This window comes from Osmerus eperlanus, chromosome 11, assembly GCF_963692335.1.
Source record: "Osmerus eperlanus chromosome 11, fOsmEpe2.1, whole genome shotgun sequence".
NCBI classification, from domain to species: Eukaryota; Metazoa; Chordata; class Actinopteri; order Osmeriformes; family Osmeridae; genus Osmerus; species Osmerus eperlanus.
In genome coordinates, this window is record NC_085028.1 from 15463054 (window position 1) to 15474728 (window position 11675).

General features: G+C 51.3%; 1 protein-coding gene across 4 annotated transcripts; it reads right to left on the reverse strand.

Moving 5' to 3' along the window:
- Positions 1 to 607: 607 nt before the first annotated feature.
- On the reverse strand, positions 608 to 10595 carry clasrp (CLK4-associating serine/arginine rich protein). Of its 4 annotated transcripts, none has more exons than XM_062472497.1 (21): positions 10438 to 10595; positions 9517 to 9656; positions 9296 to 9393; positions 9116 to 9217; positions 8925 to 9004; positions 8703 to 8787; positions 8467 to 8606; positions 8249 to 8345; positions 8093 to 8171; positions 7925 to 7998; positions 7712 to 7753; positions 7380 to 7589; positions 6481 to 6822; positions 6191 to 6376; positions 4857 to 4896; positions 2553 to 2613; positions 1990 to 2048; positions 1837 to 1883; positions 1638 to 1735; positions 1382 to 1406; positions 608 to 793 (listed from the first exon to the last, which is right to left on the reverse strand). In XM_062472497.1, exons 2-21 carry the CDS (start codon positions 9613 to 9615, stop codon positions 751 to 753), a joined length of 2007 nt encoding a protein of 668 aa, XP_062328481.1. In that variant the 5' UTR covers positions 9616 to 9656; positions 10438 to 10595; the 3' UTR covers positions 608 to 750. The 4 variants fall into 4 exon arrangements, 2 of the variants coding, with proteins under 2 accessions (XP_062328481.1, XP_062328480.1); XM_062472496.1 differs by having other exon boundaries at positions 6481 to 6825; XR_009931573.1 differs by lacking the exons at positions 608 to 793; positions 1382 to 1406; positions 1638 to 1735 and having other exon boundaries at positions 1862 to 1883; positions 4853 to 4896; positions 6481 to 6825.
- Positions 10596 to 11675: the final 1080 nt, after the last annotated feature.

Genomic DNA, 11675 nt, shown 5'->3' on the forward strand with positions numbered 1-11675 from the left:
TTTAATAGTGTTTTTTGGCGCCACCTGGTGACAAAGTCAAAACATTAATATGTCTTTAGGTAACGTCCATTAAGTTTAGTTCTTAAACACAAATGAAGCGTCCGACACATCCAATACTCTGTTCGTTTTATTTGGAATTCACCATATGATATTTGATATTTTTCGGAATGAAACAAAACGTAACTCATAACAGTTCACTAAGGTTTACATTTACATAATTGTGTAAGTGGGTGACAGAGCTGCCTGGTTTACAAAGACTGAGGCGGAAGTTAATCGATAGCTTTCCAAATATTCACAAAATGACCATTTTCATCATAGGATTTTTTTCCAACTTCAAAAGGAGCAAATCATATTTACAGACGCATGTTTTTTAACAGGCAGAAGTGACCGTGTGAACAGGTGAGGAAAAGATAAAAGAGGAATTCTCTTTGCCAATTCCCAGGATTAAAGATTCAGAGGTGTGACCAGATGTACTGTATCAGTTTTAATGACAATTCATCAACGACTCTAGTTGCAGATGAAATAACCTATGATACCAGATCAGAATTCACTATTATGACATTCATCTCCAAGTCTGGCCTTCATTTCAGGTCTTCACTTGCCCTTTCCCCTCCAGGTCCCTCACTCCTCCTCTCTTCATCGTCTACCAGGCATAATTTCTTCTTGTGCCTCTTTGCCTCAAGGACAAAACTGAGACAGAGGAAGGGATGAGGAAGGGGGAGGGAGGGGTTCAGTGTCTCTCTGGTTGTCTCAGTATCGGTAGTATGGGCTCCTTGATCGTGAACGAGACCTCCTGGGAGACAGACATGGAGAGAGAGAGGAAGGAGAGGAGGGAGGAGAGGAAGGAGAGGAGGGAGGGAGGAGAGAGGAAGGAGAGGAGGGAGGAGAGGAAGGAGAGGAGGGAGGGAGGGAGGGAGGAGAGGAGGGAGGAGAGGAGGGAGGAGAGGAAGGAGAGGAGGGACGGAGGAGAGAGGAAGGGAGGAGAGAGGAGGGGAGAGAGGAAGGGAGGGGGGGGGAGAAAGGAAGGAGAGGAGGGAGGAGAGGAGGGAGGGGGAGAGAGGAAGGTAGGGAGGGGGGGGGAAAGAAGCACACAAGATGCATGACAGCATGAGACCAGATCCTGCAGCGCTGCAGTCACCTGCTCCAGACTCCTCTCATGGTTTGACTGTGTGTGTGAAATGTCACTATGACAGGAACTACATTTTGTGTGTGCGCACGTATGGGTATAATGTGAGTCTACGACCAAGACTGTCAAAGCCACAACAACAAGACAAATCTCAAAACTTATCTAAGCGTGTGTGTGTGTGTAATGTGGTGATAAAAGCAACCAGTCCCTCCGTGTTGGCAGCGAGTGCTGGGATTCTCTGGGTGTCTCACATACCTTCTGGATGAGCTGTGGTCGCGGCCTGGGGAAGCAGAGGGCAGAGAAGAAGAAACATGACTCATCAAGACATCAGCCTGCAGCAACACTCGGCACATGACGCTTTGGCGGTTGAAACAATAGCGGCACAGTTAGTGGCACCCACTGGAGGGTTTTGTAGAGCAACCTGTGTGTTGCTCAGGTCAGGTCTTTTTCAGCCGTCGGAGCGTCTCCTACCCCTGCTGACAGGTAAGCGGGGGGGCGTTTAGGGACTTACTGTGTTTGGATGGCGAGGGCGATGGCGAGGGAGAGTGGCTTTGGTGCCCGTACTGCTTTTCCCACTCGTCCCTCTCTTTCTCACGACGCTCACGCTCCCTGGAGGAGGCGGTTGGTCAGATATTCATACTAACACAACACTGACTCACTCAAACACACACACACACACACACACACACACACACACACACAGGTCTTACTTCATGCGGATCTTGCGTGCCATGGCTCGCAGCTCCCCCTCTCGCTCCTGGGAGACAAACAACCGGGCAGCATGAGAAACATTGTCTGGTGCTGGGAGGAATGTTCAACGTGTGTGTGTGTGTGTGTGTATGCTGTGTGAAGGTGACACACACCTGCCGCTTGTTCTCCTGCTGCTGGATCTTCACCTGGGCAGCTCTCTTATCCGCCTTGGCTGAGGGAACAGAAAGATCACAAAAGGAAACAGATTTACTCTTCGTGTATAACAAGCGATACAGCCTACAAGCTCATTTCTCGTAACTTAATACCAGCCAATGTGACGACAGCCAGCATCTATTTTGACCCCTAGTGCGCCATTTTAACACACAGGGCGTTCATTACAATAGAGCCATAATTAAAATGTGTCAACTTGAGAGGAAGTGAAAGAGGCTGTGTGTGTGTGTATGTATGTGTGCATGTATTTACATTTAGTCATTTAGCAGACGCTCTTACCCAGAGCGACTTACAGTAAATACAGGGACATTCCCCCCGAGGCAAGTAGGGTGAAGTGCCTTGCCCAAGGACACAACGTCATTTTACAGGGCCGGGAATCGAACCAGCAACCTTCTGATTAAAAGCCAGATTCCCTAACCGCTCAGCCATCTGACCCCCTGTATGTATGTGTGTATATGTGTGTGTGTGCATGTAAGTGTGTGTGTGAGCAGGGAGCGTTACTCACACTGCCTGTTGAGGGCCTTCTGCATGCGTATCTTCAACTTCTCCTGCGGGGTCATCTTAGGCTGCAAAACACACACACACATCAGAACACTCTCCTGGCCGGGGTGCAGGCCATCTGTGTGTGTGCGCGCACGCACGCGCCAAGTCTTATATACAGTGCCAGGTGGTTTTGACCCGGGTTAGCTGAGGGCACACATACATATAAATAAATCACATGTAGGGTCTATCGTGTTCCGCCAGGGCTGGAGGAGAGGGCGCGATGTGCCAGGAGGAGAGGTGAGCCCTGTGCCTGTTCCCTGCAGTTAGTCTGGGACTGCATGACTGGGTGAAGGGGGGTGGTGGTCAGGTTACAATTCACTGGTCTCTCTGTATGGGTCTAATGTATATATATGAATGTAGGGGGTGGGTGCTGGGGGGGAGTAAAGGGGATTGAACAAAGCAACAACAAGTTCAGGTCCACTGAGTTCAGTCAGGAGTTGTTTGTGTTAGTGTTGCTGCTGAAGGCCACACCCCTTCCTGGGTGTACCTGGCCAGGTAGGAATTCAGCTGGTCATGCAAGAACTACAGGTCAAAACAGCTCCAGACACACAGTCCTGTCCCAGCCTGCTCTCTGCTGTAGAGAACACTTGCTCCTTGCTGCTCCTCCTCCCCCCCCCCACCCCCCCGCCCGCCCCCACCACAGCCACTAGTCTCTCACAGCCCAACAACATCTCATTAGTAGCTTATCCTGTCCAGATTCAGGGACGTGATCGAACAACAGCGCTCCTAAAACATGACAAAAGACCAAAAAAAAAAATCTAAACACCATTAATGTGTTTACATCTAGCCAAATTCTGTCTGGGTTCAGATCTCCCAGCGACTGAGCGTCGGGAGGCCTCCTCCCCCTTGGTCCGTGTCCAGGTGAAGTCCTCTCTGAACTGGTTTGAGCTCTCGCAACGCCTCCCTGGGCACGCTGAGCCTCTGGTGGGAGAGCCGGGGTGTGGCGGCCGGCCTGCCGGGGCTTGTCAACAGCACCTGCTGTCCAGGAGCCATCCCGGCTCCCCAGGCCCCCTGGCTGGCTCTCCACGGCGCAGGCCGCGGCTAGTCCACAGCCCCCGTCTGAACCATCTGGAAATGCAAGCGTGCATCTTCCTCGCCGCCTCGAGGAGCACCTGGGGTCTAAGGCGATTGGACGGGTGATAAACCACATACCTTTCCGCTGTTCCACATCAGCGATTTAGACAAGGAAGTGACGCTGCATATTCAGAGGATCCAAACAGTCTATAAGCTACATATCAAGACTGCCCTATGACACAGTCTATAAGCTACATATCAAGACTGCCCTATGACACAGTCTATAAGCTACATATCAAGACTGCCCTATGACACAGTCTATAAGCTACATATCAAGACTGCCCTATGACACAGTCTATAAGCTACATATCAAGACTGCCCTATGACACAGTCTATAAACTACATATCTACACTGCCCTAGAATGGTCGACAACCTACATCAAAATTCTACTACAATACTGTTGAACCACAAGACAGGGATGACTATTAAGGTTCCCACCATTCACAGAAGTCCTTTAAACACATCTATCTTTACCCAGGACTGCTCCTGCAAGGCAACACGCTATTGACAGCAACACTTACCCAAAAATCAATAGAGACCATTGATGAAGGGGGCAGGGCACAGGAAAGGAAGCAAGAAAAGGAATCAATTTGAGGGGTTTTGACAAGCCCACATCAGCACTCTGTTCACCTTGCAGTGACACCGTGACAGTGGAGGCAGAGTGAGAAACACAGAAACACTACGATGGATCAATCCCAGTCCCCTTAGCCCCACCCACCTGACCCCCACCAACACCCCCACCCCCCTGACCCCTCCACCCCCCCCCCCCCCATCTCTGCTCTGAAGGCACTTCCCTGGCTACTTCCACCCAGGGCAGAGAGAGGGCACCCGGAACTCTATTCAACACAGAGAGGAGAGAGACGGGTGTGGTCGGAGACCCTCCTCGGCAGATAGCGGCGATGCTCTGGAGGCTCCTCCCACAGTCGGTGGACGGCAGGAAAGGGGCGGGGCTACAGCCAGCGGGGTGAGCAAGGTGGTTACAGGTCAACACTGGGAGCCGCTAAACGGACACACGTCCAGACGGAGGGCGGAGTCAAAGACAGGGGCTGAAAGCGCCATAGGCTGTGTGTAACGGAGGCCCGGGGGAGGGGGCGGGACCCCCGGCCTGATTGGACAACCAGGGCAGCCTGTCAGGAGTGAGGGAGGCGCAGACTTTAGCAACAAACCCAGCGAGATCAAATTCTTACTGACTTTGGCAGCTCCCGTCTCTTTACCACCCGGAGTATCAGGCCTGGAGGGGGGGGGGGGGAGAGAGAGAGAGAGAGGGGGGGGGAGAAACATGAACGCCATACATACATAATACCAGAGCCTGTTTTACCCATTGTACCGAATTGTGTTGCAGTTCCACCAGAGTTCCACTGGGGGTGATCGCGGTCGAGTGCAGAATGAATGGGAGTCTATGGAGCTAAACGGCTAAATTGGTCTCTTTCACCGGATTGTCGTTGAGAAATCTCATTTGATTGTAGTTTTTGCATGTTCAACATGGATTACAGGTCAAAAGTTGAATGAACGAGTACTTATGTCCTTTTGATTTCTTACTGGGTGAGTCGGTGTTGCCCATAACACGCTAGCATTCTGCTAATGAATACTGATTGGTTAGTGAAGGACTGACTACGACCAGAGATCCCGCTTGATGGCATCCGAAGCGGAACCAGACGGTCAGAGCATTAGCAACATTAGCAACATGTTAGCAACAACGGGAGTCAGGTGGCTGAGCGGCGAGGGAATCGGGCTAGTAATCCGAAGGTTGCCAGTTCGATTCCCGGTCATGCCAACTGACGCTGTGTCCTCGGGCAAGACACTTCACCCTACTTGCCTCGGGGGAAGAGCGTCTGCTAAATGACTAAATGTAAATGTAGCAACAACATTAGCAAGCAAAAACTCTTACTAGCATGTGTATTGACAGGGAGAGCCTAACCTGTCAGCTGTGTTGGCGATGCCTCGAGAGAAAAAAGGAAGTGACCAGAGCTTGCCGTCGAGCAGTATCTCAGGCCGTACAATGTGTATGACGTCAATGACATTTTAAAAGGCTTTTCAGAACAAAAAGGTGACTTTAAAAAATCTAACACCCAGCAGTGAGTATTTTTTTTTGCCTCCCCTTTCAAATTCAACATTCAAATTACTAGACAAAAAATGATATCCTGAGAAAAGTGGATTTTGAGGGGTATAGCTCCATTGGCCCTTCATTCATTCTGCACTGGACCGTTAGCGCCCTCATATGGAACTAGGGAACTGCAACCAGACATTCTCTGATAATACATTAGGTTTTCTCATCCAATGGCTCCACCTACAGGACAATCAGCAGTAATACATTTAAGATACTCATTTAGACTCGGGTGGTCTCCACGGGCCTACAGTGTTGTTCGTAAAGATGCTGCCTTTTCTACGTTTACACAAATTACGAAACGTGACGAGACGTCTGCTGTGATGCCCTCCGAGTGCAGAGCTGCTGTGTTGTGTGTGATTCAGGACGAGCGTGTGGGCTCATGTTCTCTCTGCATGCAAGCCAGGAGAACGGCACTCACTTTCTCAGCTTGTCAGACAGGGCGGTGGCAGAGGGCGGGGCCCCCCTGGGTGAGGGTGAGGGGCTCCGGCTGAGGGGGCTGGGGGACTGGGGGGGGCTGGGGCTGCTACTGCCCCCTCTCCGGTGCCCTCCTGAACTCCGACCCCCCCACCTGGCACTGGCCCCCTGCCGCGAGCTGGAGCGAGACCTTCAGGAGGGTTACAAGGTTACTAAGGGTGCCCGCCAGCACAGACAGCACACACACACACACCGTCACACTCAACTGGTGTCACCGGCCGCCGAAAGTCTTACCGCGTTCGTCTCCTCGCAGAGTAGTGCCGGCCCCTGTCCCGCTCTCTCTCCCTCTCTCTCTCCCGCTCCCTCTCCCTCTCCCGCTCCCGCTCTCGGTCCCTCTCCCGGTCGCGGTCGTTGGAGTGCGACCGCGTGCGGTTGTACCTCCTCCGGCTCCCGCCCCCTCCGTTGCTGCCCCGCCCCCTGGAGCGCGAGTCCGAGCGCCGCCTGGAGCGGGAGCCGGAGCGCCGCCCGCCGTCCCGGCCCCCCCGACCCCTCCGGCCGCGGCGCGAGCGCGAGGAGGAGGAGCGCGAGGAGGAGCGCGAGGAGGAGGAGGAGGAGTGGCTGGAGGACGACCTTCGTCTGCTGGAGAGAAAGACACACGCGGGGATGTTAGGACCCCCCCACATGCTGATAGAACCCTGGAGTTCCGTCAAAGTCAAAAAATAAATAAACAAATCGGGATTCAGATTCAGGTCGTCTTCCGTGGTGCGGCGTACTTCAAGCTGCTGGTGTTGCACAGCCAATCACAGTCAAGAGTGGAAACAGGTGATCAATTAACGGTGGGAAAAGCAAGCCCATCCAGGGTGCTTTAGCCAACAACGCAGAACATCATGTCATGCAGTCCCATCATTCTTGAATGTGCGTCAGTGTCCCTCTCACACACACCTCTGAATTGTGCTTGTTGCTGGGAGCGACATGCATAGCTCAAACTGGGATCTTTCTCTGTAGGCTAAATGACAACATGGCTAGGAGGATCCAACAGACTGGTCTGATCATCATCTCAGCTCCATCACACCCGCCAACCAAACTAGCACCCATCTGGCAATCTACATCTACTGAGGTCATTTGGTTGGACAGCAAAATGAGTGACAGTAGAACACAACCAATGAGAAGCCAGGAAGGGGAAAGTTACCGACCGGGAGCCCCTGCTATGACCTGCGGGGTGGTGCTGCGAGTTGGCGGGGACGTGGGCGGAGAGGGCGGTAGGCGGAGCCTGGTTGGCGGCGGCAGCGGCAGCAGCGGCGGCCTCCTCGTCACTTCCTCCAAAGCTGGTGATGAAGGTGATCTTCTCGGGGCCCGGCGACCGGGAGCGAGACCGGGACTCCGAGCTGGACTCGGACTCAGGTCTGAGTGGAAAGGGGCGAGAGAGGAGGAGAGGAAGGATGAGCACCTGGCGCTGGCGGCCATCTTGGCCCAGGCATCCACAGCAGCTGAGCGTGGCCAGAGCAGTCGGAGCTGCGGTCCTCACCTTTTGTAGGGGTCATAGGTGGGGCTGTCCCTTCTGGCGTAACTGGAACAGACAAACACACGTGGCATTTAGACTCACTGCCCTCCCATTGGTTGGTGGTTTTTGGAAAAAAAAGTGTTCCCCTCCTTCAAGTGTTGGAGGAGGGGAGAGGGTGAAGGAGCCAGCCCAGGAGAGCAGCCAGGTGTTCAGGCAGGGGGAGGGGGGGGCAGGTACCTGGGGGGGCTGATCTGTCGGCCCTTCAGCCTCTTCTCTCTGAACTCCCTCCTCTGTCTGCGAGAACGACGACCCTGTGACACATCAAACACTCAGTGAGGGAGACGCACACACACACACACAGTGAGGGAGTTGCACACATGCATACACACACGGTTCCAGTCTTACAGAGTACATGGCCTTCTCTGCCTCCAGGGCCTTGGCATGTTTGATGGCCTCCACTTCCTCCTTGTCCTTCCTCAGCATCCTATTGGACAACGTCATAGGTCACTTCCTGGGTACAGCGTTGCATTTCTTTCTTTCAGGCGAGGGTGACAGACTAACCTGACAAAGTCTCCCTCTGCCATGCCATACGGTGAGGCCATCTTGTTTATGTCCAACACCTGCTCCTGGTTCAGCTCATCAACATCCACCTCCACATCTGTGACACACACACACACACACTTTTAAGGTTAAGACTGAGCTATGTTAAACTCCAACAGTATGGTCAACATCAAAGCGTGGATTTACTAACTAACTACCCCACGCGACAGTTTCCTCACCGATGTCGGGAATGCCCTCGTCTTCCTCTGATTCGCTGTTCTCGGAGTCGTCCTCTTCTCCCTTTTCTGATTGGCCGTCGGGCTCCGTCACGGTGCTGTCCTCGTACGTGTAGCCAATGGTGGCCTTCTTCTCAGCCAGCCTGCCCAGTGAAGAAACAGCATCACACACTGAATACCAACCAACTTGATAGATGAGGACAGAGCACTCGTTTGTTTGTGAAGTCGGTGAGGCGTACTTTTTTTTCTCGTCCTCGTTTGGCCTCTGCAGGCCACCGTAGAGCTCGTCCACATAGATCTGGTACAAGCACTGCTCCTCAGAGACTGCAAGGAGGGTGACAGAGCAGACACAACATGAGCAAAATATACCCAGCGGGAGCTAGGACCCAGGAGACAGCAGATGAACCGCCTGCAGTCCACAGGAGAGCCCTGTGTGAAGTACAAGGACAGTGGATACTCACTGTTAGCAAAGTCATTCTGCACCAGGCCTCGGTAGCGCTCATAGTTGCATTTCCTCTCCTCCGACTCCTGTTCCGGAGTGCTAGAACCACAATGGAATACAGTACACCAAATTAGAGCCACACACCAACACTATTTGTTCCTATGCAAACCAAAGTATTTTCTCTGAGGCTGAGCCCTGAGGCAGACTTACACTGTGTTGAGCAGTGGAGGAGTGTAGGTGGGTATGTAATCCAGGTGAGCTCTCACGTCAAACCTGTCAATCATGTTATTGGCATCTCCCTGCCAGGGCATCCTAGATAGAGGGGCATGAGACATGAGTAATCACACAGTGTGGTCTGTGTGTGTGTGTGTGTGTGTGTGTTTTCCTCACATGTTAATGGGGCTTTCTGCGGCGAGCGCGACAGCAGAGTCTAGATGGATCTTGTAGGCCCGGCCGTGAACCTGAAGGAACTGAGCCGGGTCCTTTTTCTGCAGTGGAGAGATGGACAGAGAGAGAGACAGAGACAGAGAGAGAGACAGAGAGAGAGAGTGAGTGAGCAGAGGGAACACTTATCACAGCCTCAGAGTGACGTACAGAGGGACGGGTCTTACGATCTTCTCGTAGTACTCTCGCCGGCGCTCGCCGCGTCGTTTGTAGTCCACCATCATGCCACGCAGTTTCCTCTCATGCTTGCGGGCCTCTTGCCACATGACGGCACCGCTCGGGGTGGGGGCACGGCGCGGCACGGTTGCTGTGGAGATGGGGAGGGGAGTCAGTGAGTGTGTGTGTGTGTGTGTGGGGGGGGGGGGGTGTAAGAGAAGGAAACACAAAAGAAATCAGAGGATGGGTGTGTATGCGCCTTTATCTCAAGTCACAACCTGTATCACCGTTAATTGCCCTGCATGAATAACTGGTTATAAGAACGTTAACGAGCTGGTCATTTGTCCATTGCGCAAGGTCCAACCACACGCTGCACCTAGAAATGTTTAAGCCTATGAATCACATGACCTTTCCGTAAAGAAATAACGTTAGGTCCTTAAGGGCCATGAACTGATAGCGTTTTAGTTTAGTACGGGTAGTGTGGTAACTAGCATATCTAAGGTACTGAGTAAGTTAGTGCTCTGTAACCAAGCTAGCTAGCAGCTACAGCCACAACACCATGCAGCTGGTCGGTGAGGTTGAGGGGACTAGGGAAACCATTTAGCATATAATTACTAAATAATGTTGCTTTCTTTAATACATCCAACTATGAAAAGACATTTAGAATCCAAACTATTACGTATATGCTGTTAGACAGCCAATCAGAAATAGCATGCAATGCTGCAAGTAGCTAGCTAGCTAACTAGTTATAGCTAGAGCTACCTGGCTAGCTACTGCAAAATTAACTAGGCCTCAGTTAGCTAGCTAATGCTAGCTTTCTATGTCGTAGAATAATAACGTACTAAGCTAGCCAACTTGCTACATTTGAGGTGAAAATAGGGTATTGAGAAAGACATGTGACTGATCAGAAACAAAAATAGTTGAATACCTACCAGTTTTTGTGAACCACCAACAGACACTTGGGTATTCCGTTCAGATTGTTCAACTCTGCGATGGCAGACGAAATCTTGTCACACCTCCCTGTGTCCCACCAGCGGAAGTTTCGTGATCTCTTACAGAAACTGCATGCACTACCTCTAACGACCAGAAGGGAGCAGTCGATTACATGTCTTGTTCTGCATGAGTCATGATTGTGCATGTTTACAAGAAATTAGTGATATTCACACGGATTTATTTGTTATTCCTCTGTATCACATTGCCTTGCTGCATAAACTGAAAATGTGATTAAAAGCGTGTCATAACTATAAATACTTTTCCTCAAAATCACCTGGAAGATACCTGATTTTCCGGGTCCCCATGAAACAGACTAATCTAATGATTCACACCCATCACAAGTAGGCAAAAACTAAGATGCAAAACTAAGATAAGATTTAAGATAAGACTAAGATACAAATTAACATACATTCACAAACATTCACAGATGGACTTGAAACACTTGGACAAACACTGTGATTTGTGAACTGTGTCAGAAATAATGCACCAATCTGTTCATCAATTAAAACGTAATGTCCAGAGCGCTGTCCCACTGGATGCATTCTGGAGGGAGGGTTTTAGTTTCACATCCTGAGGTTCACAGCAGGTGTGAAGGTGTTTCTGCAATAAAGAGTGTGTGTGTGTGTGTGTGTGTGTGTGTGAGAGAGAGAGAGAGAAGAGAGGAGAGAGAGACAGAGAGAGAGGAGAGAGACAGAGAGAGAGAGAGAGAGAGAGAGAGAGAGAGAGAGAGGAGAGAGTGAGTGAGTGAGAGAGATGGTAAGAGCACACTATTTCCTACATTTCCTTCTGGTCAGGGTGGGGACAGGAAACTCATGGTCATTTCCAGCAGGTCAAAGGTCACATTCGTCATACTCAAAAGCCTCTCCAGAAGACAGTTTCACCCCTGTGGCCTCTCGCTCACTTTCTGTCTCTCACCCTCAAAACATCACTCTCTTTTTATCTCAGTTTACGAACAAACTGAAGGCATCTATGACCTTTATACAGACACACACACACACACACACTCCCATACTCAGTTGGCTGAGCAGGGGACTTCACTGGCTCTGACATCAGTTGGAACATGGAGGTCAGCCAGGTGGTCCACTTTTTGCTGGCAGTCAGAATCTATGTGTGTGCGTGTCTTTGGTTTAAATGATTGCTGAGAAGTAATGTGCGTGTGCACTCTGACCCAGTGGCA

What these genes read in the sequence shown, in the direction of transcription:
- clasrp (XM_062472496.1), bottom strand. Translation starts at nt 9,615, where the DNA reads ATGTGGCAAGAGGCCCGCAAGCATGAGAGGAAACTGCGTGGCATGATG. An exon ending in GCAGAGGGAGACTTTGTCAG is followed by an intron (nt 8,172 to 8,248) that starts GTTAGTCTGTCA and finishes GTTGTCCAATAG; the next exon opens with GATGCTGAGGAAGGACAAGG. An exon ending in GACCACAGCTCATCCAGAAG is followed by an intron (nt 794 to 1,381) that starts GTATGTGAGACA and finishes TCTGTCTCCCAG; the next exon opens with GAGGTCTCGTTCACGATCAA.